The following is a 13,115-nucleotide window of genomic DNA, read 5'->3' on the forward strand; positions in this document are numbered from 1 at the left end:
GCCTGGAACACAGCTGGAGAACAGAGGGTAAGGGGGAAGAAACTTGGTGGACAGGTCAAGGCTGCATTGTGGGGGGAGGGGAAGTGGAGGCATTGACAGTGTTTGAGTCAGAAAGACAGGGTGACACTCGACTTTAGAAAGATTGACCTGGTACTGGGTATAGGTGGAAAAGGGTGGGAGAGGAGAGACAAGAGATGAGGGCCTCTCCCGAATATCCAGGTGGAAAGGAATGCAATGTGAACTGGGCTCCTGCAGACATTGGGTCAGGGGCTGGAAGTGGGGACACCGTGCAAGGAGACTCAGCAAGACGTGGCTACTTCCCCATTAGGCCCACGTGACCTGGCCCTACCTCTCTGACCCCATCTTCTCCCACTCTCCCCTGCTCCCTGCACCCTAGCCACTCTGACCTGGGAATGCCAACTTTGTCTCCACCTTAAGGTCATTATACTTGCTCAGTATTTCTTCTGCCCAGAACTCTTTACCTTAGATCTTTGCATAGCCCATTCATTTTCCCCAGGTCTTGGCTTCCATGTAACCTGCTTAGAAAGGCCATCTGTGACCACCCTATTGGAGCAAGTGCTCAGTCACTACTACCTCAGCCTGCTTTATTGCCTTCATCACCCTTATAATAGCTGAAGTTAGCTTGTGTGTTTATCATCCACCTCCCTCCACTCACCCATCTACTAGAATGTGCACTAAAGGCAGGTGAGAATCTTATGAGTCTTGTTCACTGATGTATTCTCTGTGCCTCAGCAGAGTCTGGCATCAAACAGACGTTCCACAACTACTTGTTGAAAAGCAGAATGGGTGAGAATTTGAATGGATGGATGGATGGATGCATTGGTTGAGAAGGAAGGTGGGATCATGGCTGATTTGGGGATCTGAGCTGTGCAGCCAGGAAGATAACATGTACCATGAACTGAGACAGAGCAGGCAGCAGGGAGAAGACTGTGTGTGGGAAGATGGTGAGTTTGCCTTGGGCCTGTTAATTTTGATATGCAGGTGGGGCCTTCAGGTGCAAAGGTCCATTCACGCAGTGATAAATACTGGCCAGAGCCAAAGGAAGTGATGGGCATCTTGGTAGTGATGGGGCGGGGGACGGCATATGCACAGAGGTGTAAAGTGAAACAATGGATGTCAGCGAGGTCCCTAATGAGCAAGGTGAGGCAGAGAGGACAGGATAAGGAAGGAAGGCTTCAAGACTAAAGCTAAGGCCATGGGGCCAAATTCTCAAGGAGGAGGTAGAGTGAAAACCAATCAGTAGTTAGGATGTAAAGAGGTCACTAGGATATTTAGAGCCTGGTGAAGGGGTAGCTGTGTCCAAAATGGTGAAAGCCGAAGTTGTGGTGGTCTGGGAGCCAAAAGGGTAGGTAGGGCCTTGATGCAAATCAGGAAACGATATGCATGTGCACCCCACTCCCACCCACCTAAGTCCAAGCCTTCCACGGAGTCTGGCAGGGAGGCGGCAGGGCAGGGGAGACTACCATTTATTCATGTTCGCCATGTCCTAGGCACTGTGTAGCCATATTCACAATCGCTGGCTCATTTAACCCTGATGACACCCTCGAGGAAAACCAAATCAGAAATGTTACATGTGCCACTTAAGATCACAGAGCCAGGTGATGATATAGCTAGTTCTGAGCCTGGGTTTGTCTACCATCTACCCTCAGCCACTCTGGCAACAGGGCTCTGGAGACTAGAAAATAACAGATTGATGCTCGTGGACAGATTGTTCAGTTCCCACGTGGGATTCACCCACAGCCTGGTTTCACTGGGTCGGGGGAAGCATAAGAGTAGAACGTACAGGCAATGGGGTTGGGAATTTGAGGGTGAGAATTCTCTGGCACCAGGGAAAGGCCAACTCAAGGTGGATCAAGGTACAAGACTGAGGGTTAGAAATGGCCATGGGTGGTGCCTGCCATGTGTGGGAGTGAGTGGCCTGGGCGGCCTCATCATCGTGATACCCACTCTGATGTCTATAAGCCATGGCAGTCCATTCACAGACTGCATGGTGGGCCAGGCAGAGATGCCAGGATGGAGGAATGGAAGCTTCTGCTTTATGCAGGGGGGTAACACTGCATAAAGGCCCAGAGCAGCTCCCCTGCTTGGTACTACCTCTCCTAAAGTGCCAAACATAGAGGAGCCACGCTGGGCAACTGGTCCAGGGCCTCGGAGTCCAGAGCTGAAACACGGGAAATTCTCTGGCCCTTCCAAGAACCTCCTCCATAACTCTTTTCTGTCTCCTGGCATTTTCATGCCACCCATGAACAGCATGCTCAACCGTATCCTCTGTACCATCACCACGGCCTTCTTCCATGACCAGGTGGGGCAGTACCTGTGCCAAAAGTTCCCCTGGCTGCCTGCCTTGAAAAGTACTGGCTCGAGCTTCACGCCGGTGTCCCCTAACACTAGAGCTGCTTGAGTGATCTCCCATCCTACATCACACACAGGGTGCCTTCATTGTTTTCCCAAAGTCAAGGGGCTGACAGGTTCTCTGCTCCACCTCACTCCCCTCCAGGTTTAGCCAAGACCCCCAGGCAGCAGCAGTGAGGAAAGGCCAAAGGCATGTAGGTACAGCTGAACCCAGAAGAAGAGACTGGAAGAAAGTGACAGAGAAATGGGACTTGACAGACACCGAGTGTAAGTGCTGAACACTTACTGAGCCAGACTTGTGATGAGGTGATCACTGGACTGTTTGGCCCAAGAGGAAGCTGAGGTTCAGAGAAAGAGAAAGAACAGGACTTGTTTACCCCGGGCTACTCAACAGCACTCAAACGATGCAAACAGATTGATTGCAAAGCCTGTACTCTCTCTCTAGCTGCCCCTCGGAGCTTGGGGATTTTATGGCTATAGCAATGTGGCAAAGAAAGCAGGAAGTCTATATGAGGGGTCTCTCTTTGCCGGCCACTGGAGCCAGGCCAGGGGCTGCCTTGAGGCACTGAGACCTGTATCAGGCTGGCTTATGGGTAGAACAGGGTCCCCAAGCCTCTTGAGCCTGGGTCTCCATTCTTCATCCTTCAGCTTGAGCCATGTGCAGCAGGGGAAGAAAGGACAGCATAGCAAAGGCATCCCTCCATAGGGCTATCGTCAGGATGCATGAGGTCATGTTGGGGGCTGCTCAGATAGGGGACCTGGTCAGGTCAGGGAATAGGGTTTGTGGCTTCTGCCCAAGCCCTGGCTTCTCAGAATCCTGCCTCTCCCAGCCCCAATCATCTCCCGAAGAGAAAGGCTGAGGCCCTTCCCCATTTCTCCTGCGGCCTCCCTCAAGTCCTACGTTGGTAACACGCACAACCTCTGACCCTAACACCGAAACTGCATCGTAATTTGCCTCTTGTCCCTGGCCCATCGTCTCAGCAAAGACAACCACACAGACAGAGTGCATCTGTAGGAATGCTTTATTGTTCCACTAGGGGTGGTCACATGGACCATGCTCTCCACCTCCCCTGTCTCATCTTAAGTGCCCTTCCCGCCGAGGCTTTCCAGACCCCTGCCCCCACCCAACAGATTATGGTACACTAATGATAGAATACATGTGTGTGTGTGTGTGTATAGATGTGTGTGTGTGTATATATGTATCTATATATATACACAAATACATTTTTTATATTCTGACTGTACAGTATTTACAGATACAAATAAAATACATAGATAGGTTTAAACATTACAACTGACTGGCTGGAACCCATCCCACTCCAGTTTATTCAGCCAAAAACGATAATAAAGCACCAGCTGGCGTTTGGCATTTGACTTTGCACGTGAACCAAGATGGCTGGTGGGTGGGATAGGTCAGGTTTGGATCAAGCCCCAGCAGGCTGAGATGACATTATGCCCTTCCATCTGACTAGCTGGCTGCTTGAACCAGGGGCCAGGTCTCTGCTGGAGGAAGGGACTGTCATATCAGCCTGCTAACGCAGGCAGGAAAAGCAGGAAAAGCGACGCGGACATCGATAGTGTCTCCTCACCACCATCTGCTTTTGCTCAGCCCGTGTGGTGGGAGCGAGGCTGTTTACCCTCTAGACATGGCAGTGCGTGGCCAACGGCTACACAGGACCCCAGGGAGTGGCAGATAAAGTATGGGGCCCGAGTCAGGGGAGATTGGTTCATTGGTCTCTTGAGATCTGAGAAAGGAAGGTTCCCCCCACTCTCACATCCCAAGCTACCCCAAATCGTCATGTCACCTACTGGGACCCATCAGTGCCTCCTCTTTAAATCAGCCTCATAAAAATCAGCATCATATTTACACAAATCAAACAGCTCATGGTGGCTGGGGCTGCTCTGTGCTCTGCCCCTGTGCCTATCCACTCCGGTCCAAATTCTCTGCAAAAACCAGTTTAGGACCAATGTTGGGCCCCAAGGCACTACCAGAACCTCCTGTCCAAACTCAAAGGGACCCTAGCACCAAACAGGATGGCTTGGCCTCTCAGAATGGCAGAGTGCTAGGAGCACACACTACTCTCTGCCTCCTCACCCCGCAGGCGGAGGAGCTGGGAAGGCTTCAGACTGACCGGTGGCTCCTTGGACTTGAAGGGCAGTAGCCGTCTTCCTGCTCCAAAAGTGACTCCTCTCTCTCGGGAGGGCAGAACACAGGTTTGGGGGTGGAGATGGAGTGGAGACAGGACACTGAAATTCTCTCTTCCTTCCCTGTACATATGGAGGAGCTTCAGGAAGTAAGGGCGACCGCATGGCCTTGCCTCTACCCTTGGAAGCAGCAACCATCCGAGGGCGGCTCTGCTCTCATTCCCCCTCACTGAGGTGGTGCCAGGGGGCCTGAGTGGTGCCAATCTGGGACCAGGCCAAGGCTCACAACTTTGTCTCAGGGCCAGCTGCCTGCAGGGTCGGGAAGGAATCCCGGATCTTTGCCACCTCCATGGCACACAGGTGCCCGAAGACTTTGTTGTACCAGTCAGGAGAACGGCCCCTGGGGAAGTAGAAGCAGGAAGCCATGAGCCGTGGGTACTTCCCTGGAGCCCCTGCCAGGGACAAGGAAGACAGGACTTGCCCCCCAGGATCAGGGGCATGGGGTAGAGGTGGGGGGGGCGCGGGGCTGAGGTGGCCTGGTACCTGAGGTCAGCGCGGCAGATGTGAGTGAGCCGGGAGCGGCCCAGGCCGCAAGGTTCCATGAGGTACTGGGAAGTGAGCATCAGGGCCCGCACCCCCGACTCCGGCACGGGTTGCTCAGGATCCAGGGACTGAGAGACGAGGAGGCAACCCCCACGGGGCAGGTCAGAGCGCCACATCCTGTGGGGAAGGGACACACACATTCAGCTTCCTAGCGCCGGTTCCCACCCCACCTCCTCAGTCCCCCAAGTACAGCAGGGTGACAGCTCAAGCCCCTCACCGGAGCACCACAAAGTCGCGGCAGGGATGGGGCGCCATGCTGTCGGTGACGTAGTGGTACAGCTCCACACCCGGCATCAGGGCTTCCAACACCTGGGCCCGCAGAAGGTCCTCATCCCAGAGGGCCCTCTCCCGCAGGACACGGTGTAGCACCACGGCCGGAGGGGCAGCCACTTCTGTGGATGCCTTCCACACACACAGCGGGTGCCCGTCTGGTGCCTGCGAGCCACAGGAGTGGGGACGGGGGAAGCTGTCAGGGCTGGAGAACTCCCAATCCACCCCTGGGCCCCGGCCTGCCCTCACTCCAGCCCCCAACAAGGGAAGGAGGCAGGACTACTCCGCTAACCCCAGCCAGATCCAGACAGGCCAGCCCTGCGCTCCCTGTCCTCTTTCTCCTTTCCAAATTTCTGCTCCTCCGCCTGCTCAAGGGCACAAAGAGATGACAGGACACACATTCTCTGAGGCCTACTAGGTTCTACCAAGCAATGGGCAGAGTGCTTGGAATTTCTGGAACTGAATATGGTGGTCATCCTCAAGGAACTCCCCGTCTAGTGTGGGAAGCGGAACACATGCATGGCAACAAAAGCCGCCACTTCCTGAGCCTTTTGCATGTGCCAGGCCCTGTGCAAGCTTCTCACCCTGACCCTGTAAAGAAGCTTTTACTATGACCGGTTTATCCATGGCAAACCTTGGGCTTGCAGTGTTACTTATAATCAGAATCCGAGAAAGAACATGGCTAGTGCCAAGAGAAGGACAGAGAGAAGTCACCTCCAGCCTGGGGTATGACTGGAGGCTCTGAATGGAGGAGGGGCGTATCAAGCTGGGGCTGAAAATGGCTGCGGAAATATAATGCTTGGGGCAGGTCCAGGCAGGAGGACAGCAGGGGTGGAAGCACAAAGGTGGAAACGTGAGGAGCTCAGCGTGACTGCAGTGCAGGTAGGGATGGCAGGTGAGGCTCTAAAAGTAGTGACATGTCTGGAGTGGGCTTTCGGGAAGATAATTCCGGCAGGTGCTCCCTGAAAGAGCGAGCCCTGGTCTCATTTGCTTCTCACTTCCTTAAGGTCCTCGCTCTGCTGGCTGACATTCTCCAAGTATCAGGCGGAAGCACAGCGAGACAGGTGGGGGCAGCTCCTTCCCTGAGGATCCCTGCACACAGCCTGCACTCTGCCCTCTCCCGGCCCCATGGTCACCCTGGGCAGTGTGGTCCTCACCTTCTTGCAAGCCAGCTCCGTGTTCTGGGGCCCTGGCACACTCATCCAGCCCTTGAAGCGCTCAGCGGCATCGCGCAGCAGCTCCTGGATGCTCTCTTCCATGTAGAGGCACAGGCTCATGCCAGAAGCTCGGGCCTGCCGCAGCTCAGCCAGGGCTGGGCCCGGAGGGCTGAGCTCAGCTGCACTGTAGGAGCCACACAGTTGTAGCACCATGTCCTGGGGCACCTGGGAGAGCACACACACACCAGGCTGGGGGCCATGGGAAGCAGCAGAGTCAGGGACGCCCAGTCCCAGAGCCCACGGGGTCTGCCAGGTTCATTTTAAGGGAGCGGAGAGACCTGGCTACTGCGGTGTGGTAGATGAAAAACTTTGTAGGGGAAGAGCTGAAAGTAGGACATTGAAGCATTATGTGTCAAGATGCGCCCTATCCCTGACTTAGGGTGCAAAGGTCAGGCATGTTGGTTCTGCCGGGTCTGAGAAGTAGGCACCATGGCCTAGAGTGACTCACCTGGAAAAGTTTCTTGCAGTCACTGATCATGTGTGATAGGCCCTGGGTGGCAGCCATGTTCTCACTCAAGTCCTTAGGGCCTGGCCGGCCAACCAGGCTACGTTTGCTCTTGATCCTGGAGGGAAGGGCCAGGAAGAGAGGATGGCACGAGGGCACAAGCCAAGCTCCCCAGAAGCCTGTTTGCCAGTCCTGAACACAAAACAACCTGCTGCCCTTTTGAAGACCCTGCTTCACACCATCCAACCAGCCCAGGGCCCCTGAGGAGTCAGGCTGGCCCCTTGTGGTGATGCCTGGGAACTGCAGTGCCAAGCACCCAGGGCCAAAAAGCCAATGGGGCCCAAACCCTTCCTGCTTGGCCCTGCCATGCCTTGCCCTGTCTCACCTGGGGGAGGGGTTATCCTTCTTGGAGACGTTGAGGTGGAAGATGGAAGGTGCCAGGCACACAGCCAGGTTACCAGCTGTCATCTGGTTTTCCTCAGCTGAGGCAATGTCGCTCAGGAAATAGAGCAGGGTCTGTAGCACCTCTCGGTTCTCATCGGGGAGCAGCAAGGTGGCGGCTTGCGCGGCTGCCAACCATTGATCCTTGGGGAGGACTGTGAGGAAGGCAGACAGAAGGGCTTCCTTATTCCCCAAGAGCCTCTGGCAGCAAGCTTCCTGCTTCCAGGAATGCAGAAGGCACAGTGGTCCCAAGGGGAAGTTGGTGAGGGGGAAGGTGGAATCTGGGAGGTCTCTGGGTGCTAGATCAAGCCCGGCTATAATGCGAAGCATGAGCTTGGGGAAGTCCCTGCCATTCCTCAGGGCCTCAGTCCATATAATGGGTTTGGGGAATAGAATGTGGTCTCTAAGGACCTTTCCAACTCGGCATAGTAAATCTTCCACTGAGCTCATTGGCGCAGCTACACTTGCCTGCACAAGGTTTATCCTCCACAAGCCCTAGGATTCAGGGAGGCCGAGAACCTGGCAGGTTACTGAGGATAGGTGCAGGCGACTCACGCTGGTAGATCTGTAGGAAAGTGGTAGTGAGCTTGCTGGTGAAGATTGGCTCAGGCAGGTCCCGGAAATACTGCTTCAGCAGGTCAGCCACATCATAGGCAGACTGGCCCTCGTAGCAGACGTTGTCGGGGGAGGTCTCGTTCATTTGACGCAGGTTCTGGATCCTGGACTTCACCCCGGATTTGCGGAAGATGCCCACCTGGCCCATGCAGGGGAGGGAGAGAGGGAGACATGCAGGGGTGGGAGGGAGACTGTGAGGCCAGCCCTAGACCGTGTGTGTTAGGAGTGTAGGCCACCCCAGAGACATCCAAGCCTGGCAAGTTTCCTGCTGGGCAGGGTAGGAGAGAAATGGCAAAACCAAAGAGCCTTGGGGCCAAGGAGAAAGATGGCTTTAGTGGAGATGAGTAGGAAAACAAGGACCTAGGCTAAGGCGGGCTCCTGGAAGGTGGGGGCTAATGCGCCTGGGCCAGAAAAAAGCTGGCACAGAGCCGGGCAGAAGGGAGCTTTGGGTCCATCCTTGTTGGGCCTTCCTGAGGATAGGAAAAGCTTCTGGTGGGCCAGCCCAACCCAGGGGGAAGGCCAGAGCAGCTCCCCTCCCTAATCCCTCAGCCTTGGACTTCCTTCCCATCACCACCTCTCTTCGTGCTCCCCAGAAGGCCTCACCTGGTCCAGGCACTGGCTACGCAGGTAGCGCATGGCTTGCTGAATGCTCTGGGGTAGTGGCTGGCCTGTGCGCTGCACATGGATGAGGGGCGGCACCCCAAACACATGCTGACCCCGGTAGTCCGGTGTCTTGTTCCTCTTCATGAACTTGGGCACTGACCTGTTTGGGGGAGGGACAAAAGATCAGGAACAAGGATGGGGTAGGCCCAGACACAGCTTGGAGACTCTGTCTGCAGTCTTGGGGGACTCAGGTGTGGGTGAGCAGGGTAAGAAACATGCCATCTCCCCAGAGGCAACATTCATTGAGCACCTGCTCTGGGCCCAGTCCTAGGGAGTCCCAGAGGAACACAGGGAGCTCTCAGTCTGGTCAAGGAGATGACCGCACTGACAGGCAGTGACAATACATGTGGCCGGGAGTGTGCCAAGAACTTAGGGGAAGACCCATGAGGGAGGGGAATTGTATGTACCTAGGGGGTCAGGGAAGGCTTCAGAGAGAAGGTGGAAATTCAGCTGGCTCTTAAGGGATGGGTAGGCCTTGTCCCAGAGGATAAATGGGAAAAAGACATTCCAGGCAGAGAGAACAGCATGGGCAAAGGCAAAGAGGCAGGAACAAGAGCATGGTGTATTCAGATAAGGGTGACTAGTCTGCTGGCCTGTATGGTGGTGTTGCTTGGGTATGGCGGACTAAAGAGCCTGACAGATGAGGTGGGGTTGGAACGTGAAAGGATCATGATGGGAAGGAAACTGGACCGTATTCTTTGGCAATGGGGAGCCACAGGAGGGTATCTGTCAGGAGAGTGACCACCAAAGATGCATATTAGGACAATCTCCCTGGTGGCAGCATGGAAATTGGGATGGAGGAGGTATAGCTGGGGGGCCTGGGATCCCAACCCCCACCCCAGCCCTCCTCATTCATGGCACACACTCATGTGAATCCCATGTGCATCCCCCACAGACATACATTTGCCACCCAGAGCCACACTGACCTCTCCAGCCTCCTGGCGCATCCCACCACTCCATTGGCCTAGGGGCTCCACCTGCCTGCACCCACCTTCTGAGGGTGACCCTCCCAGGGCCCTGGAGTGGGGGCAGAGAGGGATCCAGGACTTGGATGAGCAGCTTGGTGCCCACCATGGCCCAGGACTCACCAGACCCAGCCCTGTTTGTGGGGGACAGTGTACTTCTCCATGAAGGCGGTGAGCCGCAGCAGTGAGCCCTTGTGCAAGAGGTGGATCTGGCTGGCAAACTGCCGGTTGATCTCCAGCGACTCTGAGTTGAGGCTGGGCCGGTGGGAGTTCTGGAAGCTGTGCCAGCGGAGCTTCCTGGTGAGGGGTGAGGGGGTAGAGAAGGCCAGAGGAGCAGGTTTCAGTAAACCTTAGTAAAATTGTGTTCTTCTGGTCTCTTTATTTTTCCCCAAAAGAAAAAATATACAAGGAGAAGGGACCACTGTCAGCAATGACGCTGGGCCCCAGGGTGGAGAAAGCTTAGTCTTGGTTTCCAGGGCTGCACAGCGGCCAGATGCTGTCAGAAAGGGTGGCACCGAGCTCAGGCCCATCTAGTGCCAGCAAACAGTATCAGTCCCCCTTCCTTTCAAGACTGCAGTGGAGGGGCTGCTCTGAGAAACCCAGAATAGTGAAGCTGGGGATCAGAGACCATCTCCTGTGATGCCCTTGATTTACACACGGGGCAACTGAGACCCAAAAGGAGCCACAGTTTGCGCAAGGCCATGGCAGAGGCAGGTCCTGAACCTCACATTCCAGATTCCTGATCCCATTACTCTTTCTATTTCTCTTCTGGGACTGGATTCCCAGGGGCAATCACTCAGCCCCTAAGAACTTGCCCCTGAGCCTTGTGATGAAGCAATTGGCTTGGGGGAGTGAGGAGGGAAAGAGGAAGGGAAGAGAGAAACGGGGTAGGGGAAGAGATGAAGGGAGGGAGAGGGACAGGGAGATGAGGGAAAGAGAGAGAGAGGGACAACAGAAGCCCTGCCCCAACCCTACCCTGAACTCCCACCTGTAGGGTCTGGTAAGTGAGGCCCCAACACCTGAATCTCGTCGTTCACGGGGTGCTGATGCCTGGAGTCCAGCCAGGGACCCTGTGGCCTCAGTCTCGTTTGTGGAGTTCCCGCTACTGTCCAGCTCACTGGAGGAGGCCACAGTGTCAGAAATGGAGTGTCCTTCCACAGACAGACTGGAGGCAGAGGTGGGCTCCCCGCCTGAATTTGCCTCCTGCTCATGATCCTGAGCCAAGCCGGGGGCCCCGGCCTCTGCCAGTGCCAGAAGTTCAGCCTCAGCTGGGGCCTGAGCCTGAGCCGGGACTCCTGGCTGGACATCCGCCTGGCCCGGGGCTGAAGACTCCCTGAGGGCTGGAGCCTCTCCCTGGGCCCGAGCCTCATCGGTCTGGCCTTCCACTCCACTGGTGGCTATTTCTACTGATGAAGCGGCTTCCTCCTCTTCTTCCTCTTCCTTATCTCCAGGCCCCAGGTCTGGGTACATGGCCTGAGACCAGAGCTCCACCCGCTGCTGCAGCCCCCACACGTGCTGGAGGATGTCATCCAGGTGAGTATGGCTGTCCCCACCCTCCTCCTCCTCTTCAGCCTCGGCACCAGCCAGGACAGGCTCAGCTGGGTACAGCTCAGGCATGTTGTCATAGGTGCTGGTGTGGCTGCCCGTGGAGCCACAGGAGCCCCGGCGCCCTTCATAGCCCCAGCAGCTACCTGGCTGCCGATCTGCCAGGTGGTGTCCATCCTCAGGGCACAGGCTCTCAATGGACAGGGAGCGAGGGAATGTACCTGGTTTGTGGTCCCTGGGCACGTGCACCAGGCAGTCACCCCAGTGTGCCCGCTGAGGACGCTGGAATGTGGCCACAGGCCAGGCCTCCCAGGCCCTCTGGGTCTCAGTGCCACTGCCACTGGCTGAGGTGGCCGCCCGGTTCTTGGCCCTGTAGAGGAAGCCACGGCGACTTCGGAAAGAGGCGGCTTTGGTGGCCTTCTCCGAGGTGGCTGAACTACGCTCTGGCTCTGCTTGCCGGCTGCCACCCTTTTCCTTCCGCCTCAGAGACTCAAGGTGCTTGAGGAAGCTCCGGGAACGGTGCTTCTTGGCTTTGCCTTGTGGAGTCTCCTGGTCCTGAGTGGGGCTGAGGAAGGGCCGGCCACTTGGGCTGGGAGCACAGCCTAGCAAGGGCAGGCCCACTGGCTCGGGTGGTAGGCTCACAGTGATGGCTGGCAGGGAGGTGGCACTAAGCTCAGTGAGGACGCTCTCACAGCTGGAGGTCACTGGCAGGCCAGGGCTCGGTGGGGCCAGCAGGTCAGAGGAGCCCACATGAGACCAGCGCTTACTTTCTCTCTGGAAGGCCCAGTGGTTGTTGATGGTACAATGCTCTTCCTCCTCTGAGTCTTCATTCTGGGAAGGGCGCCACAGGGTGGGGTCAGAGGTGTCCAGCCCACGAGCCCTTGCTTGGGCTCCACTCTCTGCCTCCAAACTCTTGGGGGACTTTGGGACAAAGGGCCCTGCTCTCTGGCTGAGAACACGTCCTAGGAGGGGGGAACTGGCTCTGGGATTGCCAGAAGAAGCTAGGAGTCATGGAGGAAGCCCAGATGGAGGGTAGTGGTCATCTGATCAATCAAATTCTTCCCCATTTTATAGATAGGGAAACCCAAACAAATGAGAAGCCACTTGCCCAAGGTCATACAATGTCTGCACTAAGTCGGTGACAGGGCCAGGGCTAGAATCCAAGCATCTTGACCTCCTGTTCTCAGCAGCCTCCCAGTGAGTCTCTAGCCTATACTCTTAGATTAGAATCCCAGAATGGCAGAGCTAGAAAGGATATTTTAGATTTTCTAGTTTTCTAATTTGCAAAGTGGGGAAACTGAGGACCAGAGACGGGAAGAGGCTTGTCCAAGGTCACTGAAAAGTCAGTGCAAAGCTGGGACCAGCCGCCAGGTGTCTCCTGCTTCCCGGGCCAGTGCTCTGGCAACTTGGAGATGGCAGGACTCTGGTAGGAAAAGCTCCAGAGAAAAGCCACAAAGCCTGACCCCGGGAAGGATGGGTTCATCCGGCCCACATTCCAGGGCTACATGCAGACCAAGAGCCCTCTCCGTTTCTACAATCGCAGATTGGCGGAGTCAGAAAGGCCTTTGGAGACTATTAATGCCACCCCCAATTCACTGCAGAGATGGAGAAAATGAGGCTCAGTGGGGTAAGACCCTGTGGGGTGAGGTTGGGGATCCTGACTTCTAAGACCATACAGGCCATGATTTTCCATCACATTATTCTGTCTCTGCCCCCTAGTCAAGGAATTTTTGCCATCACAGAGCAGTGTAGGCAGATGGATTTCCCTGAGGGACGGCCATCACTAGGTCAGGTTATTAGTAAGTCCAGGAGGTAGGGGTGGGCTGAAGGGGG

The 13,115-nt window shown here is 55.8% G+C and overlaps 1 protein-coding gene across 5 annotated transcripts in view; it reads right to left on the reverse strand.

Moving 5' to 3' along the window:
* Window positions 1–3,381: 3,381 nt before the first annotated feature.
* Window positions 3,382–13,115, reverse strand: part of STARD8 (StAR related lipid transfer domain containing 8) — a 76,641-nt gene continuing 66,907 nt past the window's right edge. For all 5 annotated transcript variants that reach the window (XM_067724687.1, XM_067724686.1, XM_067724691.1 and 2 more), the window contains 10 exons: window positions 10,726–12,113; window positions 9,861–10,034; window positions 8,713–8,872; window positions 8,050–8,248; window positions 7,439–7,649; window positions 7,057–7,171; window positions 6,549–6,773; window positions 5,339–5,556; window positions 5,062–5,238; window positions 3,382–4,918 (listed from right to left, as the gene is read on the reverse strand). In XM_067724687.1, the coding sequence (XP_067580788.1) occupies window positions 4,801–4,918; window positions 5,062–5,238; window positions 5,339–5,556; window positions 6,549–6,773; window positions 7,057–7,171; window positions 7,439–7,649; window positions 8,050–8,248; window positions 8,713–8,872; window positions 9,861–10,034; window positions 10,726–12,113 (2,985 nt within the window). In that variant the 3' untranslated portion in view covers window positions 3,382–4,800. The remainder of the gene's footprint in view (window positions 4,919–5,061; window positions 5,239–5,338; window positions 5,557–6,548; window positions 6,774–7,056; window positions 7,172–7,438; window positions 7,650–8,049; window positions 8,249–8,712; window positions 8,873–9,860; window positions 10,035–10,725; window positions 12,114–13,115) is intronic.

The sequence above is a fragment of the Pseudorca crassidens genome, chromosome X, assembly GCF_039906515.1.
Source record: "Pseudorca crassidens isolate mPseCra1 chromosome X, mPseCra1.hap1, whole genome shotgun sequence".
In the NCBI taxonomy this organism is placed as follows: Eukaryota; Metazoa; Chordata; class Mammalia; order Artiodactyla; family Delphinidae; genus Pseudorca; species Pseudorca crassidens.